The 23,704-nt window shown below is 43.9% G+C and overlaps 1 protein-coding gene across 2 annotated transcripts in view; it reads left to right on the top strand.

Moving 5' to 3' along the window:
• The window catches only part of chd8 (chromodomain helicase DNA binding protein 8), a 42,666-nt gene extending 20,413 nt beyond the window's left edge, over positions 1 to 22,253 (top strand). The window contains exons 20-40 of one of the 2 annotated variants that reach the window (XM_080727169.1): positions 6 to 216; positions 2,288 to 2,483; positions 3,212 to 3,382; positions 3,982 to 4,272; positions 4,975 to 5,195; positions 6,471 to 6,673; positions 7,051 to 7,207; positions 8,973 to 9,062; positions 9,338 to 9,441; positions 9,549 to 9,672; positions 9,772 to 9,847; positions 10,574 to 10,845; positions 12,938 to 13,170; positions 13,591 to 14,268; positions 14,757 to 14,860; positions 15,455 to 15,670; positions 16,257 to 16,352; positions 16,914 to 17,039; positions 17,547 to 17,651; positions 18,745 to 18,849; positions 21,252 to 22,253. In XM_080727169.1, the coding sequence (XP_080583295.1) occupies positions 6 to 216; positions 2,288 to 2,483; positions 3,212 to 3,382; positions 3,982 to 4,272; positions 4,975 to 5,195; positions 6,471 to 6,673; positions 7,051 to 7,207; positions 8,973 to 9,062; positions 9,338 to 9,441; positions 9,549 to 9,672; positions 9,772 to 9,847; positions 10,574 to 10,845; positions 12,938 to 13,170; positions 13,591 to 14,268; positions 14,757 to 14,860; positions 15,455 to 15,670; positions 16,257 to 16,352; positions 16,914 to 17,039; positions 17,547 to 17,651; positions 18,745 to 18,849; positions 21,252 to 21,620 (4,148 nt within the window). In that variant the 3' untranslated portion in view covers positions 21,621 to 22,253. Of the gene's footprint in view, positions 1 to 5; positions 217 to 2,287; positions 2,484 to 3,211; positions 3,383 to 3,978; positions 4,273 to 4,974; positions 5,196 to 6,470; positions 6,674 to 7,050; positions 7,208 to 8,972; positions 9,063 to 9,337; positions 9,442 to 9,548; positions 9,673 to 9,771; positions 9,848 to 10,573; positions 10,846 to 12,937; positions 13,171 to 13,590; positions 14,269 to 14,756; positions 14,861 to 15,454; positions 15,671 to 16,256; positions 16,353 to 16,913; positions 17,040 to 17,546; positions 17,652 to 18,744; positions 18,850 to 21,251 lie in introns of both variants that reach the window. The other variant, XM_080727168.1, reaches the window with a different exon arrangement.
• The last annotated feature ends 1,451 nt before the right edge of the window (positions 22,254 to 23,704 follow it).

The following is a 23,704-nucleotide window of genomic DNA, read 5'->3' as shown; positions in this document are numbered from 1 at the left end:
TCCAGGCGCAGAGGAGAAGATTGTAACGGAACTTCGGGGGAAGTATGACCCCATGGCCCCAGACTTCCACTTGCAGGCCCTGATTCGGTCGGCCGGCAAGCTTGTGCTGCTGGACAAACTGCTGCCTCGCCTCAAAGCTGGTGGACACAAAGTGCTTATCTTCTCTCAGATGGTGCGCTGCTTGGACATCCTGGAGGACTACCTCATTAACAAGAGGTACCAGTTTGGTGTTTGACGTTCTAGCACAGCAGTGGAACGTAATGCAGGGAATTGTACCAGGATTTGATGTTGAAATTGGGCAATGGCAATTATTTAAGACATCTAGGCTCATTTTCCTACTTATATTGATCCCAAATGACTGTCCATGGTGTCTAATTAGGCAGAAATGTCCCTGTTGTCCAGTTTCCTCAGCAGAACCCAGCAGCCCTCATAGCGGAGTGGAGAGTGGAGCCCATAAGCTTATCGCTTTTTCACTATTTGTTGCGGTCAAAAGTGTTGTTTTTTTTGTTCTTCTCATGAATGTGTTACTAGTTACAAACACATCCATGCCTTGGTTGTCCCACACTGGGGTTGCAACCAGGGATGCCCCGATCAGGGTTTTTTTGCTCCCGATCCGATACCGATCAAATATTATTGCTTCCGATTCGATCCCGATCTTTCCCCATCCGATCTTTTGGCAAGGCATTAAGAAAAAAAAATTCTATTCATTCTATCACTTAGTGCAGCACTGAATCAACAAATTAAAAACAAAGCTTATGAGTAGTGTATAGTGATATAGGCCTACTAGTGCAGTGTTTCTCAATCATTGTGCAGCGGACCTTTGGTGTGGCCTTTGAAATTTGGCAGTGAAGTCATGATTTAAGGACTTTTAAAACCTGTTTAATATCTCAAAAAAATTAATAAAATAGACCATTACAACATCAAAAATAATCAACAAACTATATAAAAACTGGTAAAACATTGGCCATTTTTAAAGTTGAAACAAAATAAGTTAAGAACCAATTAACCAGTCTGCTTGAAAAGTATGCATCTGTAGGAGCTAGTTGACAGTGCAGAGAGACATAATTGCCTTCCTTTGATCCATTAACAAGGGGCCAATTACTACTTATTGGCATCAGCTGCCAGCTGGACACAGAGTCTGACACAATCACCTTCCCTCTGCAGTGCCGTCTGTCTCATTTCTCCAAAAGCCCTTGAATATGATTGAAAATGATTAAGGATTACTGTGATTATGGTAAGCTTACATTTCATATCGCATTCACCTTACCTGTAACTTTCAGTACTCCCAGAAAAAAAAGAATTGAAAAAAAAAAAAAAAATTTTTTTTTCGATATTTTTTTCCCGATCTCCGATCTTATAAAAACGGCCATATCGGCGGCCGATCCGATCACGTGATCGGGATCGGGCAACACTAGTTGCAACGGTATGAGATTTTTAACACAGAAAATATAGTGCGTGTCAGCACCGCGGTTATCGGTAACACCGTTTCAACCACCATTGAGTGTCTTGTCGTCTTGTGAGCTCTCAGTAGCAGCCAATGCTACCTCAAGCTACAACGACAACAACAACCATCCTACCATATCGAGAATTCAGCTTTGTAAAAAAAGGAACAACACTGTTAGTGTTACAACAGCCTGCATTTTCTTGTTTGGCTCATCGTTGTTTTTCCACCTACTGCGTGCTGTGCCATTATAAAGCCACAACTAGCCGCCTGGAACGTGCCCTGCGAGTGGGGACGAGGCATCAGTCTGATGGGCTGTGCCTCTCCTGTGGATGATCCGTTGATTCTGAATCTGTTCTCGACACTCTCACTCAAGGAACAGCTCCCGCGATTGAGAACCGAATTCCATCGTTCATTTAAAAGAGCCGTTCAAAAGAGCACAGTCGTTCGCAAACGTCACATCTCTACTGCGCTGCCTGCAGCCTGCCTCGGGGCAGAGCTGAGAAGTGGATACGTTTTATTTTTATTTAACGGTTTTATCGGTGTGCAGGTAAAGTACTCTGTGTTGTGCTCGCCCACCGGTAACACTGAGTACCGTTGCAACCCTATCCCCACACAAGCTGCCACAGTCTCATAAATCATGTTTTGGGGTGAGGTATGGTGAGGTATTGAGATCAATATACTGTAAGTAGGAAAACGAGCCTAGATGTTATTTAGTTCTTTAAGTGGATGGCAGGATGATTTACACCTTGGCCCTAAATGACACTTGATGTCACTGTTTTGTCATGTCAAATTAATTTGACAAATCCTTGACGAATAAGCTATTTATCCTCTGGTTTTGCCCAGATACCTTTATGAACGTATTGACGGCAGAGTGCGGGGGAACCTGAGACAGGCCGCCATCGACCGTTTCAGTAAGCCCGACTCGGACCGCTTTGTCTTCCTGCTATGTACTCGCGCTGGAGGCCTGGGCATCAACCTCACAGCTGCCGATACCTGTGTCATATTCGACTCTGACTGGAACCCTCAGAACGACCTCCAGGTACTGCGTTGTACTCCATTGTCTGATCCAAAAATAAGTTTCCCCCTCTTTGTGTAAAAATCAAGTGGCAATACATTTGGGGAGCATTTAAGGTGTGGAAGTTACTTGTTTTATTTTTGTAATAGTTTTATTCACATTTTCCTGTGAAAGTTTGATGATAAAATATGTATAGGTCTAGTTAAAATAATCAAGATAAAACTGCTATCCAGTTTAGTCCTCACTTAGATTTTTAGTAGCATTTTGAGTTTTCAGGGAGGCATTTTTGCCCCTTGTCCCTGTACATATATCTCTTTTAAAGAATTATTTGGGGCTTTTTATGCCATTTTTTTGAGCGGTGGTCACAACGCTCCTATACGTGGCCGTGTGTGTGGGTATGTCTGTCTGCGTGTCTGTCTGTCTGTCTGTCTGTCTGTCTGTAGCCTGCAGTAACCTTTTCTGACCACACATGTTAAGGGAGGGGCGCTGTTGTTCAGGCCAGGCCAGACCAGGCACACACACACACACGCGCACACACACACACACACACACACACACACACACACACACACACACAGGGGGGAAGGGGGGGGGGGGGGGGGGGGGGAAACCAGCGCTCAGTTCACACGGGTGTGATTTTTATTATGGATATAGGACAGTAGGCTGACAGGATATGGGGAGTGACGCGCCACCAGTGAGCATTTCTAATGCTTCTCCATGTGACCTTTCCACTCTCTTCCTCCACCTCCCAGGCCCAGGCGCGATGCCATCGTATCGGCCAGTCCAAGGCAGTGAAGGTGTACCGCCTGATTACCAGGAACTCCTACGAGAGGGAGATGCTGGACAAAGCCAGCCTGAAGCTGGGTCTGGACCGCGCCGTGCTGCAGAGCATGAGTGGCAACAAAGAGGGCAGCGTCAACGGGGTGAGCGCTCCATGGTCCTTATGTTAAAGCAGTAGTTCTCAACCTGTGGATCTAACCCCAAAGTATTGTGGGGGGTCCCCAGATGATTAAATTAATGTGCAACATTGCTTTCTCACTCAACAGTAAACAAACCAACATAAAGTTTAAGTGTAGTGGGTATATGCACATTTTCTAAAGTGACAATGTAAGGACTTTACCTCTAAAATGAAATTGTCAAATATTTGAGTCAACGCGAGGTGTTGTGAGCATGTAGATCTGCTATTTTCACAATAGAACCGTGTTCTACAAAATGTAATGCCTCAGCTCTTGGTGCTCGTCAGGGTGGGGGGGGTCCCCAGTTAAAATATGATTATTTGGGGGGTCGCGGCCTGAAAAGGTTGAGAACCAGATATTTTAGATTGAAATTCATTTACTGCTTTCTATTGTTTTAGCGATTTTAGTATTTTGATTTTGGTGGGTGGGGGCATGCGTACAAGTGGCTAAATATATCTTTTTAGACACAATAACTACTAAGTATGCAAATATATTTTTTACATATTTCCCTTCAGCTAAATGGCCTTTCGTGGTATAATAACCTTCTCCCCTTCTCCCCCCAGCAGGTCCAGCAGTTCTCCAAGAAAGAGATCGAGGACCTGTTGAGGAAAGGTGCCTACGCCGCCATCATGGACGAGAACGACGAGGGCAGCCGCTTCTGCGAGGAGGACATCGACCAGATCCTGCAGCGCAGGGCCACCACCATCACCATCGAGAGCGAGGGAAAGGGCTCCACCTTCTCTAAGGCCAGCTTTGTGGCGTCCGAGAACCGCACCGACATCGCCCTGGACGACCCGGAGTTCTGGCAGAAGTGGGCCAAGAAGGCTGACATTGACTTTGACTCTATGAACAGAAAGGTAAAGGCTAACAACCATAAGGTATCAACAGAGACCAGGATATACATTATATATTGCTATAACCAAACACATAAAAAAAAACGAAATCATCAACCGACCAGCTGTTATGTCAGGACTGAGTTATGCCAGTCTGACATCAGTCTTCCTTGCACGCCTGTATAAACAATGTGCTGATACAATCTCAAACTTTGTCATTTCAAGGACCTCCATCTCAAAATATTATGTTCCAGGGACCCCCAGAAGCAAAGATTTTAGTTAAAAATGTTCACTCTAAATTTGGGTCTTGGAATATCTATTCTGCATCTAGCTTAGGGCCTCAGACCAGTTGGCAAACGCCAGGTCGCGGCCTGACCCTAGTTCTTATGTAGCCATTTTGTAAACTTTTGAAGGTTTAAGTGTTTTACACTGGTTTGGTTCCTTTGCAGCCAAATAAACGCCAGTGTCTCCTTTACCACACCATTCACATCAATTATTTTTGGTGTCTGTCTGATTGTCTTGGGAGAAAACTACAGTTTTTGCGCAGTGCCTTTCCCAGTGCAAAGTTTGTTTCCCATTGTAGCACCCCATGCTACTAATGCACTTGTGGTACTGTGAGGTTCTCTGGCTAAAAGCATCAACCAATTGCACATATTATGTATATTACAATCATCACAAACACGTCTCCATCTCTATCCTTATCCGTTTTCTTCTGTTACCGTGTAGAACACCCTTGTGATCGACACTCCCCGAGTGCGCAAACAGACCCGGCAGTTCTCGACCCTGCGAGGCGAGGGCGGTGAGCTCTCTGACGCGGACAGTGACGACGAGTATCCTCCCGCCAACTCCAGGCAATCCCGATCCTCGCGGCGCTCGGAACGCCACAGCGGAGGAGGTTACGGTCGAACCGACTGCTTCCGGGTGGAGAAACACCTGCTCATCTATGGGTAGGTGGACCACACATATACAGTATATACCGTGTTAGCCAAACGACCAGGAACAACTGCTTTTAATACTGAGTCAGGTTAGATCAGAAAAGGATGCTAAAAGAGTTTATTCTTGTGTTGCTCTTAGACGTTTTACTTTTTAGACTTTTTTTATTAAATACATATTGCACTTAAGTCATGTCCTCAGCACTAGTGTAAATACTCTTGTTTGTGTGATAACTGTATATTTCTTTGTTGAAAATGGATTTATGTACACCCCTGAACTCGTGCTGCATATTGTGGACATGGTACATTTTTACGGACTTCACGTACTCTCTGTCTTCGAACTTTCTATAAACCTTGCTCTTGAGAAAATTCTGGAGTTAGGGTTAGGAAAGGACAGCATGGGACAAGGGGGTGAAAAAAACCAAAAATATGTGAAACTCTGAGATCTAAGATGGAAATCTTTATTGTCAATTGCAATATGCCCAATAAAAGAAATATTTTCAATAACAAAAAAAGACATCAAGTCTTTAGTATTAGACGTATTACACCACAGCCGATTTGAGCGTTGTTTAGTGGGAACTGAACAGGTATCTGACGACCTTTAAAGTTGTTCAGAGTGAAGGAGCATTATAGACAGAAGGAAGGAAAGAGACTTTGTAGAGAGTTGAAGGAGATGGTTCATGCAGGGCAGCTGATTGAACATTTACAGAAATGGGAGAGACTGAAGGAGAAGATTCATGCAGGGCAGCTGAGAGAATATCTACAGAAATAAAGGGAAAGGATAAATGATTCAGAAGCAGAACGGCAGTCAAGTGATGGAGAAGCAGATTCACTCGGAATTGACAGCCAAATAAAGACAGGAAGTGAGAGACAAGGCAAGACAATGGAGAGACAAGGAGAGAAACGGGTAAACTCCACCCCTACATTTGGACAGCATCATTATTTTATTAATTACGTATCTCAAATGATCACATTATGTGACTCGTATATAATATGTAATTTCTCCAATAAAACTATAAATGATGATACATTTCTACTAGGGTTTGCTATGTTATGTATTGAGGGTTTTTATACAGTACAAGCAAAACGGCTTTACTCCATTTACACACTCAGAGTTATGGGGGTCCTACGTTTAAAAGGTTGAGAAACAATGTTTTAATGCAGGGATCTTATGACAAGACAAAGCCTTTCATATTTGTTTTTATTGTGTGTGTGTGTGTGTGTGTGTGTGTGTGTGTGTGTGTGTGTGTGTGTGTCCTCACACCTGTCTCTCTTCCTCTCCGTCGGCAGCTGGGGTCGCTGGCGGGACATCTTGTCTCGCGCCCGGTGCAAGCGCCGCCTGGGTGAGCGCGACGTGGAGACGATCTGCCGCGTCATTCTGGTCTTCTGCCTGCTCCACTACCGCGGTGATGAGAACATCAAGAGCTTCATCTGGGAGCTCATCACGCCGCCAGAGAATGGCCGTGAGCCGCAACAACTGCTCAACCACTCTGGTAGGAAGGCACACGGTTTGAAGCTAATTTGGGTGATTTGAACAAAAAGGAGGGGGGGAAACAAAAGGGTTTGCTGAATCACATTCCCAATTTAAGCTGCAATACCAATTCCAAAGCAGGTTTTACTTGTGAATGGTGGAAACCTAGGCTGTGTCTCGTGTCCTCATGTCTATGCCTGTCATGCATTGAGGCTAATTAATTCTTTATTGCACAAGTCTTTGGACCAAAGTCTCTGAAACTTAAACTGAAAAAGGTAACAAAATAAGAAGGAAACAAATCTTTATTTTTTTTTGTCTAGCCAATAAACTAAATTGTGTAAACGAGTATAAATAAGCCTTTAGTGGTTCTTAAACTCATGTGTCATTCCCTGCTCCCAGGTCTGTCCATCCCTGTGCCACGAGGCAGGAAGGGCAAGCGGGTGAAGACCCAGAGCACCTTCGACGTGCAGAAGGTGGAGTGGATCCGCAAGTACAACCCTGACACGCTCCTGGTGGACGACAGTTACCGCAAACACCTCAAACACCAGTGCAACAAGTTAGTGCGGCCCTACCACATTTGTGCAAAGTAAAATCGTTCGTTAATGTAACTTGTACAAAATGTGGTATAATTGCACCTGTGTATCCACACAGCATGCATATCGTTGCTGACGACTGACCATAACCTTGTATGTCCAAAACCTTAACTTTACCGGAAACGGAAATTAATTCAAACCTGTTGTACCTATTTTGGCCATGTTATTATAGAGAAATGTTTCACACATGTTCAAAAATATCACAACCGCCAGACCTCAATGCTGTGAGCTTATATTATATAGTATATTTATGAGAAACTAGAGATGCACCGATTGATCGGCGCCGATATCAGATCGGCCGATAATGGCCATATCGGTATCGATCGGTGTTTCCATAATGGATCAAAGCGAGCCGATCGATTTTTTTAGCGAAATAGACGCGCGCGTTGTGCATGCGTGCTTCTGACAGAGGAGAGCTGTTATTCTCCTCTCTCTCTCTCTCTCTCTCGCTCTCTGTGTGTGTGTGTGTGTGTGTGTGTGGCAGTTCACTTCTGTGAGCCACTTTTCTCCCCCCTCCCCTTCTACACACACACACATGCACAGGGAGGAGTAGAGAGAGAGAGCAGAGCTGCTGCCGTCTCAGAGTGAAGTCGTTTGTTTTAAACGTCTTGGATAAACCACTGACACTGGAATAATTCATCATAGATCAGAATATAAGTAGCTTACTTCTACCTTTAGCTGTTGTCATCTCAAAGTAAAATCCACGATTTTTTTATGCTCCAAGTTGCTTGGATAAGAATCCAGAGAAGTGAACACGATGAATGCGTTTTCAACACTATTGCCGGCCAGCTGTGTTGTTAGGTTAACTAACGAGGCTCGTTGAGAATGACCCATTTGACATAGGAGTGTGTGTGTGTGTGTGTGTGTGTGTGTGTGTGTGTGTGTCTCCAGTTAACGTCTCTCATTCTCTCTCTGTGCGCGACATGAGAGCTAGCAGCTGAAGTGTTGCCATTCAGTTTCTGACACAGAAACAAGCAAACAGGTGCAAAAAAGGTGTTGCCAGATCCTGTTTTTGTGAGCAAACAGGCCTATAAAAATAAAAAAAACTGGGTAATGTCAGTCAAACAGAAATGTTGTCTGATATTGTTTAAGAACAGTGGTTCTCAAACATTTTCATGCCAAGAGCAAGGATCCCAAATGTGTATATACAGTGTACAGAAAAACAATCTTAAGGGCCTATTTGGCCTATTATTGATTCTGCTTTTAAAGAAACATGTTATTAACCATTATAACCAAGTAACCTTGAAAATAATGAAGGGCAGACAATATTGCCACTGTCTTTATAGGAAAATGTTTTAGTTTTTTTCTTTAGGAGGAATTTTCCTAGAACTAAAATGATTTACGATACGATAAAATATATCGAGAATTGAATCGAATCGTGACCTTAGAATCTAAAGTTGAATTGAATTAATATATACAATGTCAATGTGTAAGAGGAATCATTAAATATATAAATGCTGCTACAGTGACACAATTTATGGATTTCATGCTGTGATCGATCGGTAATATCGGTATTGGCAGATATTGATTCCACGCTGTGATCGATCGGTAATATCGGTATCGGCAGATATTGATTCCAGCTGATCGGTGATCGGTATCGGCCCCAAAAAACCTGATCGGTGCATCTCTATGAGAAACCATTAAAAAAATAGAAATACAAGGTTTATGCCCAATAGCAAGGATATTTGTGTAAGTATAAACCTCTTCTCGTGTTTCCTTCTCCTGCAGGGTGTTGCTGCGGGTACGAATGCTCTACTACCTGAAACAGGAGGTGATTGGTGAGCATGCAGACTCCCTCTTGAGAGGAGTCAACATCAGGTATCTATCTTTCCACTCATGTACACTTGTGCTCTGTCCTTCATACACATGCACGTAAAGTTGTCAAATATGTCCTTAATTTCTTTGTATATTTCGGTTATTTGGCATATGTGCCGTGCCAAACAGAAATGTAATCGTCAACGACACAAACACAATTAAATCGTTAATCGCAATTATTTGAGTGACAATTAATCGTCATGTAAAATGTCCTAATCGTGACAGCCCTACATGCACGTCACCTGCCCACTGTAAAGCTGACTTGATGTCATTTCCAGGGATGTTGACATCTGGATGCCTGAAATGGAACAGCAGGAGGTGCCGGCAGGCTGGTGGGACATTTGGGACGATCGCTCCATCCTCGTCGGAGTCTACAAACATGGTGTGGCTTGTTCGTGTTCCTAATGCATGTGCAGAAAACTCCCATGGTCTTGTATTCTAATCTAAAGAAAGCTAACAGCCTTGCTCATCCTTGCTCACTGTTGCCAGGCTATGAGATGTACACCACGATGCGCGCCGATCCCTACCTTAGTTTCCTGGAGCGAGCTGGCCGACCTGACGACAAAGCCATTGACGCTGAGCAGCACACAGGGGACGGCGAGATGGGAGATGAGTGAGTAAATGTCCTCTGTAACTGCCAAATGATACTAGTCATAGCGAAAATCCACCTTTTTGAACTCTCGGTGACACTTTATTTTTGCGTGACTTCCAGCCCTGACTACGACAAATATTCTGAAGATCCGGAGTTCAAGCCCGGAACAAGACCCCCCAAGGACCTCTATGATGAGGTGAGACTCCTGGATGTTGGTTAACTTTTCAGCTCTAATGCCCGATTTACACTTTGACATGCAACGGTGTCACACACGGAACACGCGTCGTACCACAGATCATAAATTAAGCATAACATCACTCCAGTTTTGGCTTTGCTGCATTGGCTTCCGGTTGCCTTTAGAATAGACTTTAAAATTCTTCTACTGGTTTTTAAAGCCCTTAATGGCCTGGCACCCTCCTATCTCGATGACTGTCTGTGGCCGTCCCCTTAGGTCCGCTAGTGCTGACCTACTTGAAATCCCTAGCTTAGAAATGAAAATTAGAAAATACAGTGAAGCTGCTTTTTGTTTCTATGGGCCGACGGCCTGGAACCGCCTCCCATTATATTTAAGGCAGTCAACCTCGGTGGACAGCTTTAGGTCCCAACTCAAGACTTATTTATTTTCTATAGCTTTTAATTAATCCTACCCTAGCTTAACTGTTTTGCCTTTTGCTACTTTATTGTTATTGCTATTATTTGCTGAGTTAATGTTTTATTTACTTTTGTCTTGCTGTATCGTCATTATTGCTGTTTTGTTTTTATATCTTGTTGTGTGAAGCACTCTGAGCTGCATTTTTGTATGAAGGGTGCTATACAAATAAAGTTTCATTCATTCAAACACATTCATATACTTGGTGAACATCCATGAAATGATTATCCACCCCACTGGCCAAACTAAGCACCTTCCTGTCCCTCCAATCAGCCTGACTCCATGAACCTGGACGAGGAGATCTCTGTGGAGGACAAGACGGGGCCCACAGTGGCCCAGAGCTCCTCCACCCAGAGTGGCGCATGCGAGTGGCCCAGCAGCTCCACTCTCACAGCCCGGCTGCGGCGGCTGATCACCGCCTACCAGCGCACCTACAGACAGGAGCAGCTGAAGATCGAGGCGGAGGCCAAGGGCGACCGCAGACGCAGGCGCTGTGAACAGGCCAGCAAGCTGAAGGAGATAGCTCGCCAGGAGCGCCAACAGAGGTATACCCATAGCTGTGTAATTGTACATTAGGGCTTCCAGACCGCTGCGATGCAGCGCTTGGAAGACCTGTGTAATGCGCACTGGACCAGTGTGTCCTGTGTTGATTGGTGCTCCGTCGCATAACCCTGTGGTTAATAAGTGACATTCTCATGGTCCAATGCACAGATTTCTTAGATTTTTATTGAGGGGATAGCCTCTTGAGGTGCAGCATCTCATTTTAGGCAGGAACATTCACGTCAAGAAGATTTAACCATTTATTGCATAAATTGAATACAGTCAAGCAGATTCAACCATTTACTGCATAAATGGAATACAGTTAAATCTTGGCGTTTGAAAGGCTCCGCGTTCGGAGATGCTCCCTGAATTTTGTGCAGGCTTTTCTGAGCATGCTAACCCATAAAAACATGAGCAGCAGACACTTAGAATACAGATTCATTCATAAGCAGATAGCTTGCTCACCCTCTCCCACCAACCACACCATTCTGTTGAGCAACAGAAGAGAGATAAGGGCACAGTGTAAATACTTCAGCGTGTTTGTGCCTACAGGTACAGTCAATTTAGAAACATACAAGTTGAATGGGGCTGTTAAGTCTGACATCATTTTGTAGGCAGAGGAGAACTCTGCCCCCAGCGGCCGTGAATCTTTTTACTATTTTTACTATTTACTAATTTTTCTTCTCTTTGTTGTTGACAGGAAAGTGGTAGAATTATACTTTAGTCGTTCTTTTTGTCTCAGATCTGTTGAAATAGCGAGGGACAGAAAATGCTCTGGGGGCAGAGTTCTCCTCTGCCTACAAAATGATGTCACGGCTTAAAAAGCCCCATTAACTTCAGACAAATTGATGTGCTTTCCTCCCGTTTCCCGTCTTTAAACCTAATATTTTCGCACAGCACACTTCCTCAGTAAGCTCCACAAATGCCTCTGGCTTCACGCGCAGAGGCACTCCACTTACTACTCCCTTACAGTATTGTCTTATTCCAAGCCGAAAGACCTCCACTGGGCACTCCCCAAACTTGTATATATCCAAGGCTTTCTCCAACTTATTATTATTTATTCATACGGATTACGGGCGGAGCGCGGGCCGCATGGACTAAAACCGAAAATGAAACTATTTTACTTTTTCCACCGTGTCGCGCGTTGTGTCCCGTTGGCGATTTTGGAACCTTTTCTGTCAAGTCTTGTAACTAAAACCTGTATATATCAGCACTCAATCACTGCGATTTGAGACATGAGTTACTGAGTTTACAGAATCACTGTACATGATCTGACTACCCGTCTCTTTTCTGGTTTGTTCACACACAGCTGTCTGTGTCTGAAAAGCCCAAGTAGCCTACGTTTCTATGGTAACCCGACAGTGCACAGATCTAAAAGCTCAGAACGTGTCGCGGATGCGACGTGTTGTGAGCTTGTAGATCTGCTCCTTTCAAAGCCAGACCCGCTGTGCTGTACGGGGAAGTAAAACTTGGGCAGTCAGGCTGTGGAGAGGTGACTTTTGGGAAGACGATTGCAATATTTTGGCTTATCGCCGAACCTTAATTAATAGATACGGGGGTGCGGTAATTACCGCAATACCGGCGGTAAATGGGAAGACGGTAACCGCGATAACAAAATGTCGATACCGACCCACCCCTAGTGTAATCTATGATAGGGAGTAGCACTTGAGAGATAACTAACTTCAAATTAAATTGATCAGTAATTGCCTGAATGAGCTCAGGCAACCCTATGTTTTTTTTTATAATATAATCTACAGTATATGTGGTTTAAAGGTAAGTTCTGGATCAAGCCAAAGTCCAACATATTTAAAAGAGTCGACTCTCAAGATGAGTCTTTTGAAGATGTGAGTACTTTGGGAGAGCTTGCTTGACTGTGTCGTGTAACTAACACCACACTGCAAGACTTACCCTTATTCAACAGAAGTTTATTATGGAGACCGTTTTGAACACGGTTAAAGTCAGACTGTAGAGATGATTGAATTTGCATCAAAACCAGAGAAATTGAATTTGCATCGGAACCAGAGAAATAAATAACAGTGTCACAGTTAATCGTCGTCACCTTTCCATAGCTCTCACAAATCTTTCTCTTTCTCCTAGGTGGACTCGTAGGGAGGAGTGTGACTTTTACCGTGTGGTGTCCACTTTTGGTGTAGAGAAACTAAAGGGGGAACCAGGCCTCCCTGACAGCAGCGAGTCAGAGTTCGAGTGGTCTCGCTTTCGCACCTTTGCTCGTTTGGACAAGAAAACAGACGAGAGCCTGAGTCGGTACTTCCGTTGCTTCGTAGCCATGTGCCGCCGGGTCTGCCACCTGCGGCCAACTCGTGGTGAAGGTGAGAACACGTGATGCTGTTTGCACAAATAATTTAGTTTTTTATAGTTTCTTTTGAGCATTGCATTCTAGCTTTGCACTTAAAGGACAACTTTGTTTTGTTACAACAAGGGTTCATATTTGAGATTGTAATAAGAGAAAATAAAAGATGAGTGTTCAAATGTTTTCATTTACTGCTTTCAGAGTAAAATCAACCCTTGTTGTAAAAAAAAAGGGTTGTCCTTTAAGTAACTGATAGCTTTCACAGATTGAAAAGCTAAGCGACAGGAAACATTTTCCAGTGAATCAGAGCCTCAGTTAAATTTCAAAAATATGTTTTGTTTTACAAATTATGGATTTTTGTCAAATTTGCCCCTGGGGCCAAATAAAATCAAAGTAGTGTGTATTCAATATACGGTAATAAAAACCTTTTCTGCCCCAGATCCGTCAGATGCTTCCCAGTCTCTGGCCCCCATCACTGAGGAGCGTGCCTCCCGCACCTTGTACCGCATCAGCCTACTGCGCCGTCTTCGAGAGCGTGTCCTCCCCGACCCCTGCCTGGAAGAGCGGCTTCCCCTGGCCCCGCCCAGCTCGGAGCTGCCCTCCTGGTGGAGCATACCCACCCACGACCGCGAGCTAATGCTGGGCGCCGCGCTGCACGGCGTCAGCCGCACCGAACAGTCCATCTTCGCCGACCCTCAGTTCTCCTTCAGCCAGGCCCGACAGGACTTCATAGCCAACCAGCAGGTTCTCCCACCTCTTCCCACACCACCCCCCCAGCCCTCCACCATCACGACGCCCCTCATTCAGCCGAAGGTGGAGGATGAGGATGACGACGAAGCACGCAGCGTTAAAGAGGAAAGGGTGGACGATTCCCCCCGGCTGCTCGGAGCCGAGGTCAAAGCCGAGCTCCAGAGCACGCCTCTGACTCACCACGACAGCAAGAGTCGAGGACGGAGCTGGGGCTTCAAGAGGCAGAGAGAGAAGGGTTCCAGAGCTGAAAGAGTGCGGAAGGAAGGAAGGGAAGGGGCGTCTGACACAGATTCAGATTCCGAGTCCGGCACGTCGACCTCTGAGCCAGGGAGCAGTGATGAGAGCGGAGAAAGCGATGGAGAGAGAGGTTAGTCTGTCGCTTCAGGAATCCTGTATAACAGGGGTCTTATGTTTTCAGGCCAAGGACCCCATAGATGAGAGAGGGATGAAGCAGGGACCCCCACACCTGTTCATAGATTCCATATAGTTTCATTGTTTGACAGCACAATCATCAGTGTATTTTGGATTTATGTAAATTGGTGTGTAAATTGAACCATCAATAATTAATAAACGCAACCTTTCACTTGTACTTATTCTGCTCTTTTTCCCCTCTACACCAAACCTCTTTGCCGAAAATAGCCGATCTACAAGTGAGTTTGTAGATCTGCTATTTTTGGCTAAAGTTCTCAGGATTTGGACACTAGGGTTCAAGTGGTTAATATAAAAAAGGAGAAAAAAAGTTTCTACCACACATGTTGAAGACCCCTGCTGTATAATGATGGTGTATGTGTGTATTTCCACACTAATGGAACGTTGCCTCGGTCCTCACTTTAATTTGGTTCTCTTCACACACAGGTATGAAGATGGGTGACGGAGATGAAGAGAACAGCTTACTCTCAATGACTCCATCACAAGACCGCACTCCTCTCCCTGATCCTCTTAGAGTGGACTGGCCCAAGGTAATATACAATGGGTGCAACTACAGGGCTAGTGGTTGTGCCTAGCCCAAAAGCAACTTCTTATAATAAGAAATCTCTGTACACTTGTGTAGAGGCTTTTTTGGAGCAGGTGTATCAGACAGAGACTATAACAGAACAAAGAAATGGATCCTGCACTGTCTGGAGCTTAATAGAGTCAGGACGAATACTTCCTTATATACCGTAGGTATGGTCACAAGTCAGGCACTTTTACCCATTGAAACGGGGAGAGCTTTCTGTGTCATTTTAATTTTGAGAGACCATATTAACGTCAGTCAGGTGGAAACCTCATGTCGAAAATTGTTTTAAATGAATTCATAAGTTGCAGATCCAACTCAAAACGTGTCTCTTCCCATCACACTTCAAGCTTGTGGATCTGCTACTTTTGTTGCTTTTGTGTGATGCTTTAGTATGATCAAGAATGGTGTTAATTTACGAAGAAAACACAATGATATATAGCAATACGTTTTATTGAAAATTGTTAGGATTTAGTGAATGTTGTCTGATTTAAATAAAAGATTTGTCTTTGCAAGCTTGAAGAAAGACATGATCTTAATCAACTCTTCTCTGTGTCAGGACCGTGTGTTGATCAACCGACTGGACAGCTTGTGCTCTCTGGTTGCGAATGGCCAGTGGCCAACGGGCCGGCGCTACATACCAGAGGTCCAGCTCAACCCAGGTCCCGAAGAGTTGGTAGGAGATGAAATGGCCTACATGCGGCTGATGCGCAAGGCAAACAGCACTCCCGGAGCTGAAGGCGAGGACAGGGAGTTCACCGTCAAACTTCTCAAGGTACGAAGAACGTGGTGGAAGTGAATGTTTGAACGAGACAACTCTGACTTCGTTCAGCTTGGACATGTTTCCCCACAGGGGAATGTTATTCCCCTTTAAGGTTATGTAAATTATAATGCAAATGTCGGTTTATGTAAAATATTGCTTGGAATTATATTATAGCTTTCCTTAAAGGGCCTCTTCACCTCTTATTTTATTGTTGTTTGGGACACGATCAACACAATCCTGAGTTATTTTTGTGTTCAATCTGTGTTTTTATATATTTTAGTATTTCAGCAGGACTAGTCATGCATTTTGCATGCTGAAATACTAAAATATCTCAAAAAACAGATTGAACACAAAAAATAACTCAGGATTGTGTTGATCGTGTCCCAAACGACAATAAAATAAGATCTGGTTGTCCCAGAGGTGAAGTGGCCCTTTAAAATGGTGCAAAGCAAAGTCTTCATGCCTCTTTTTCTCTCCGTTAAAAGCTTGTGTATTGTGGCCAACCTGCGACGCCCTGGCCCCTGCTGTGACCCATAGTTTGAAAAGTTGGAGCTTTAACGCTTAGTTGATCACAGCCCTCTGTCTCTTCCACCGTCAGGAGCAAGGGCTGAAGCTGACCTTCTCTAAGCATGCCCTGATGCCCAACGGCTCCGGAGGGGAGAGCAGCGGCCGCAAGAAGCGTAAAGACCATGAGGTACAGAGTAGGGATGGGTATATGGCAATTATCTTGTAATGAGAGTGTTGGAACGATTTAAACATACTGTGACATCCTATTTATACAAATTAAATTTGTATTGTACTGTATTTAGTGCAATAGAACTGATGGTCAGAAGTGAAACTGTCCCATTACAAAGATAGCAAGTTGAACAGCATCCAAATGCGCACAATGTCTCCATGTGGGTCCGAATCAAAGCTTTGTTTAAATGATAAACCATTTTAAACGTACCATCTACTATTGTTTCATGTTGAAATGTGTTAATTTATTTGTATATATACGTGTGAATTGTTAAATTACTTGATATTTTACAGTTTGCTCTCTAATCCAACAATTAGGAAATCAATTCTCACTTTTGGAAGAAAATAAATAGCGGGATGGAAGTGTGCAAAGGCTCATCCTTTTCATTTAAATTCCAAACGATGTTTCTTTTGCAGAATAAAAGGGTGTTTTAGAATCATTTTTTTTCCAGTGTTGATGACACCAACCTGAATGTGATTGAGCTTTCATACTGACATGTTTTAATCCAATGCCTGTCAGTCCTCTCAGCTATCAGACCCTGATGGACTGGTCCATGACCCAATGGAGTCGACCCCGCGACGCAGGGACCCCCCCAACTGGCTGAGGGAGAACCCCGACTATGAGGTGGAGGGAGACATGCTGGAGGTAACTCGTCATTTTGTTCCTGTTAGGTAGAAACGTTGTATTTCCAGGGCTCCCACGGTCATGAAATTCCCGGAAATATTTTGAAATTAGAAAAATATTTTTCCAGTACTGGAAAAGTTTTGGAATTGATCAAGGGTCCTGGAAAGGTCCTGGAAAAAATAGCTATGCATTGTCTTTGGTTATTGATTTTGTTAATACTTTTTTTAATGACAAATTAAACATTGGCCAAATTGTCAAATAATAGAGGCAGAAATTGTGAAAATAGCAGATCCACATGCTCACAACGCCTCGCAACGCAAGGCGTTGTGAGCATGTAGATCGGCTATTTTTCTTTTAAAAAGATATATTCAAAAACAAAATCACAAAACTAGCAGATCTGCAAGCTCGCAGCGAGCGCTGTGTGCTTTTAGATCAGCTATTTTTCAATAGTTAAAGCATTGAATAATTCGAGGCCTAAAGAAATGTGATCTTCATCATATTGGCTCCATTTCTCTCTGGTACCCACAGCTTCTGGTGAACAGGAGCAAGAGGAAGAGGAGGAGGAAGAGGGCCGACAAAGCCCTCACAGGCAGCGAGAAGATCAAGCTCATCCACATGAGGACAGGAAAGAAGGTGAGACATCATTAGTAGATGCTAGGGCATTCACCAAATATTCGAATATTCGAATATTTGAATACCAAAGTCACTATTCGACGTTGTTCACCGAAGTCGAATATTCGCTCATTTTTATTGTTTTATCTTTAAAAAATATATAGTTTATAAAGCTTGGCTAGATAGGAAGTCATAAGAATGAGTTGTCAATGCCCCGGGTGGACACATTTGTTAGTGCTCTATACAAGGGGTTCTCAAACCTTTTTAGGCCGTGACCCCCAAAATAAACATATTTGAACTGGGGACCCCACCCTGACAAGCACTTGGTTCCGCAGATCTACATGCTCACAACGCCTCGCAACGCGAGGCGTTGTGAGCATGTAGATCTGCTATTTTCACAATGTGCGCCTCTTGCTTACTTAACGCTTAAGTTGCAATCAATTAAATCTCTTTGAAGGTCCAAGATGCCATGGTCTCCATAGACTTCCATGTAATTCATAGTGCACGGATCGTGCACGCCCATGCCTAGATCATGCACCACGTGTGTGCACGCTGTTCACAGCTTTCAAACAAAAAAATCCGCTTGGAAATCCGTTCAGACATTCATGATATAGCAGCCATTATGTTTTCTTCAGATGTAAACAGACATGGCTGCCATGTTTGAAAGAATGGGTTGGTATGGGGGTTAAACATCCAATTTCGCGATCGCGATCATGCTTATTACATTTCTGGAGGTTGAAAAAAAGAAAAAAATCTTCGAAAACGGCCCAAACTCGGGAAACTCGGGGTTGGCACAGGGGGTACCTATACAAACTCTGGAAACTCGGGGTTGGCACAGGGGGGTACCTATACAAACTCTGGAAACTCGGGGTTGGCACAGGGGGGTACCTATACAAACTCTGGAAACTCGGGGTTGGCACAGGAAGTGTTAATATTTGCCAGTTTGGCCAGTCCTGTCGAATATTCGACTATTCGAATACTGTGAGGTCGAATAATTCGAATACTAAAAATCACTATTCGTGAATGCCCTAGTAGATGCTGTCAGTGATGATACAAAAAATACTCCATCCATAAATGGAGCGGTTTGACATGTGTTGGTTTGCGTCTGCCTCAGGTTGGAGCTGCCTTCTGTCCCATGCTGCAGGACCTGAGAGAGCATCTGGAGGAGAACCATGAGCACGCCGTAGCTCCTGATTGGTCCGAAACAGTTCGCAACTCTGTAAGTTGGGAAAGCGTTCTCATAAAATGTTCAATCCATTAAGACCTGAGGCCCATTCTACAAATGCCTTCTAAATCAGTGTTTTTTTTTTGTGCCAAAAATGCCCCCATCTAAAAATGTTTTGTGCTAGGGAAGAGTTTTCAAAAATGTTCAAAAATAGAAGATGTACAACCTCGCAGCACGGCACAAAGTGACACGCTGTGAGCTTGCTGTTTTTGAGAGTTTTTATGAAAAACGTATGTTGCTAAAATCTGAAATGACACAGATATTTCCTGGTTTTAACTCATTCTGTGCCGATCCCGAACTAGTTCGGCTTTATTTCAATCCAATACAATTTTTTTTTTATTAATTCACTTACCCCGAGCTGCTTGTAGAGTCGTGGGTGGTCCTGGCTCGCTAGCCGCTAGCCAGTCTACTCTGTCCGACGATATATTCCATTAAAAATGGTTTAAAATACATTTTTGAGCTCCCCAATGTTCACCCGATGTTCGGCGCCGCTTCCGATGAGTACACGAGTGTGCCGATCCCGAAGTAGTCCGGCTTTTTTTAATGAAATGAATAAAATGATAAGAGGCCTTCTGAAGCCTGGCCTGATTTTTCTAGCTACTAGCCGAAAGCTAGCAACCTCCCGGCCGGCCGTTATTTGCGAACAAAATCGCCAATCGCCGCCTAATCCAATGAAAGACCACATCTTTGAAGGCTTATATCTCTGGATTGTGTCTTTAGGGAAGCGGCGCGAGGTTTATTTACGGCGAAATCGCCCAAAAATGATCTTTTAGATGACAAAATGGGAATAGCCATTCTGTTAGCATTATCATCCGGGACATTTCCATGACGTGCATGAACGTGAGCACGTGAGGTCCTGGAAGGTGAGGTCCTGGAAGCTAAAGCGCTCGCCTATGAGAGATACCCTGGCATTCTATGGCCCCTAGAGGGCGCTGGCACTAAATGAGTTAATGGTTTAACCAAATCCTTTTGTAGGATGAATAGCGAAAATAGCAGTTCTGTCAGGACAACTCCTGAAAAGATAGAGGACTATATATTTGTATTGAATATAAAGCAATATATTTATTATGGTTTGGGATTGAATTGGATCTGCTTTTGGGTACTCTTGACAAAGTGCATCTCCCAACCACAGGGACTCTGAATCCCCAGTACATAAAAGAAGATGCAAAATGACAGGTGGTAGCTGGCATCAGCAGCATAGACACAGTAGGCAGCAGCAAAAAGCATGCTACTACTTCCCCATTTAGTTGGGGTGTTCTATTTTGAAGTGAGTATGTGATTGGTTGAGAATAGAAGCATGGGGATGAGACCACGGCAGCCAGCAGCAACTGCACAGAGTTTCCTGACAGAACTTGCTCTGCGCATGTCTGTGACGCGTGTTTCCTAAACCCACCAGGATTGAGTTAAGACCCGCCTCGCGGAAACGCCCCTCTCAATAATCTTAAGTATGAAAGTGCATATGAACCTTTTTACAGTCTATGATATGAACGTTAGTGCTCTTAGTGCAAAGCAATACTACCTACCGATACATTACAATAATACACACAGCATAATACGCCCAAAGCCATATCCAAACTATAACAATTTAACTGATAATCAGTAAGAGTTTATATTTTGAGTACAGTACTAGTGACAAATTAATAGCTTTCTCAGTACGTTTTTCTCTTTAACAAAGTTACAAAGTTTTCCCTTTTTAAGTTTTAGTGACAAATTAATAGCTGTGCAATGTGCAAATGCAGGCTTTTCTCAGTACAAGTTTTAAGATTGTCTTCATGCCTTTACTGACATTATCCACCCTCCATGTGTCCAGCAAGGATTTCAGCCACTCCTGGACATTATCGCGTTTCCGCGAGGCGGGTCTTAACTCAAGCCTGGTGGGTTTAGGAAACACGCGTCTGTGACAAGCGCAACGCTCATATCTAAGAAGCTCACAACACGTCACTAGCTTGTAGATCTGAAATTTTTGGCGGGCGACACCGGCGTACGACAGAGCATGAATGAAGCATTACTCATGCCTATGTCGTTAAATCATTACCACAGCAGCAAATGCGGAAAGGCGGACGTTGTCTGAATGCACAAATCTGCTCTAAATAACAGTGAACGGTTAGTACTTAAAATAAGATTTGATAAACAAATCAGATTTGTCTGTAGTCTGAACAAAGCCTTAGTTACACCAGCATTGTCCTCGTGAAGCACTTTTGCATGTAGTCACCGTCAGCACACTAGGACAAGGATCTTAGCATGTATACTGGACAGGTTTCCCCTCTAAATATTACATTGTTTTGCAGCTTTTTTTACAATCTGCACATATAATAAATACTATCGACAGATAAAGATTGGACCGAGAGGCCACAAACATTATTAGACTCTAACATTGCAGCACTCTCATCTTGCAGGGTTTCCTACCCGAGAGCCTCTTCCACCGTCTCCTTTCGGATTCGGACGTCCCCAAGAAACCACGCCGCCGTCACCACCACCACCATCACCACCACCATCACACTCCGGTACCAGCCCCCGAAGAAGAGGACCCTCTCCTGGGGGGAGTTGAAGAAGAGACCCTGGTCTCGGACGGTGCCTACATGATGGACGAGGAGGAGTTGGAGACCTCCCACCACTTCCTCACCAGCCCGGACTTTGATGTGAAAATGGAGGGCGGCGACAGCCTCTCCCAGGGGGGCTACGACAGCTCGGATCAGGAAGCCCTGCTGGATGACGTCATCATGACGCAGAAAGACTCCGACGACTCCTCTAGCTCGGAGGATTGACCCAACAACAACAACCCAGACGTTTGACCGGCTCGGTCGCCTCTCACTCTCGAAAAAATGAGATCATGTTATCGTGATTTCATGTTATTCCTCATTTATTTTTATCAAGTGTATCTGAATTATGGATGAATAATTCCGTTCCTATTTTTATTCATTTGTTTTATGTAATGTTTTTTGTTTTGTTTATTTTGATCAGGAAACAAGCAGGTTTGCACCCCGCCCGTGTTCATTCCCATTATTCGTAATGATGCTCTAGCTCTCTCTCTCCCTACTAGGAACATCCTCTGTGTCATACTCGGCCTGCAACCAGGTGGCGCCAATTAAAATGCCACGCTCTCTATTGATTCACAACTCACTGCTCTCCTGTCTTTTCCTCCTGTGATGCCATCGCATTCCCAGCCGTGACCAAAAGGGGGAAGGGGGGACACCCAGCTGTACAGAAAGACATCATGATTTCTTTTTATCAATGAGCCTCCATGCTGGCGCTATGTGAAAATGGGAAGAGTGAATGGACACACACACAAACACACACACACACACACACGTGTACTACAGTGAAACGTGATTTGAGATCCCCTCAATAAACATGAGTTAATTCATCCACGGTATGTGCATCTAGATGAATCGCTGAGCTATGAGGGGATCCGGTGTGTGGATGTACATGTTTTTCATTCTACGGGAGGGCAGGGGAGGGAATGGAGAGGGAGGGAGAGGGAAGGGGGGGTATATTAGTTACTGATGCAGTGCTATAGGAGGATGGGTGTATTGTATAATGTAGAGCTGGTCAGTTGTGTGCTATGGTGCAAAGATGACAGCTATGAGTAATTATTCTTGTTTTATGACCTGACTGTATCTGTGATATGAAATAACAGCAATCTACAGTGAAAGCAACAGTGTCCCTTAGTTTGTGTGTTTGTGCTTAAATGAACATACGGTAATACACATCCTGTAGTCACTACAGTACAGTTTGTGTTGTGCACAGTATATCAGAAATGTTTAAAACCGGCTTGAATTAAATTCAATCATTATGTGCTGTCCCTTTCAAAGTAATATTGCAAAATGATATGCAATACGGTATTTGTTCCAAAAAGGAACTGCCATGGTTGTGTGTATGTACTGTGTGTCCGTGTGTGTTAGTACACAACACTCACACAAACGGTATCTACAATACACATTAATTGTTGGAATTACATTGTTCTGAACTTGGGCAAAGTACATCAACACATCAAATCTGACCCATTCAAATGGAATGGATATACCGGTACTGTGATATGGGCTATGAATTGATGAACTCATTAATCTAATAATTCAGATGATTAAAAAAAAAAAAAAGATACTGGTGCTAAAATGTTTTTCACATGCCGTTAAGTGGTTGGTTAATTTTACAGAATCACAAACCAAATGCCTCCGGCCACAGCAGAATTACTAGGCATGACTGAATTTGTAGTCAATTTTACAGAGTTGTGGCAGTCCGTTTGGTCCCCCTTTGGTTCCTGGATCCAACATTGAGAACCGGTGATATCCCCTGTATGTGCATGTACCGTATGTACGTGTATGTCCCCCAAAATGTATGTCTGTCTACACCAAATGTCTTGTGTCAGCGGGCCAAGGCACTCACTCCTGTATATACGCCATGGCTTCATGAATCAAATTCTTTTCTTTCAATAACCGTCATGTTGGATGATAATGTGGGACTATATTTGTACAAGACTGATGTCAATCGCATCAGATGTTCTCTGATCTGATACCATTGCCTGACATATTCAAACAAACAAAAACTCATTGACGCAAAACTACGGTATATAGCTTCCCTGTGCAATATAGCTACTGTATGTGAGCCATGAGAAATATGTGGAACTCCATATTTGCACAGCGTTGTGGGGCATTCATACTATCCTATGGAATGGTTAAGTGTGTCATGGTCATGGTCATGTCAACAGTCATACACTGGCAGCCATAGCCTGGAGGGACGGTGGATGAGGTTATGAATCTTGTAAACAAATTGGCTTTTAATAAGGCGGGCCAGCGTCACAAACTCGCACTTATGTCACTATGACTGAGCCATAACCATATAAGGAGTTCCC

Source organism: Nannobrachium achirus (assembly GCF_963921795.1).
Source record: "Nannobrachium achirus genome assembly, chromosome: 5".
NCBI classification, from domain to species: Eukaryota; Metazoa; Chordata; class Actinopteri; order Myctophiformes; family Myctophidae; genus Nannobrachium; species Nannobrachium achirus.
This window is presented reverse-complemented; position numbering and strand designations above follow the sequence as displayed.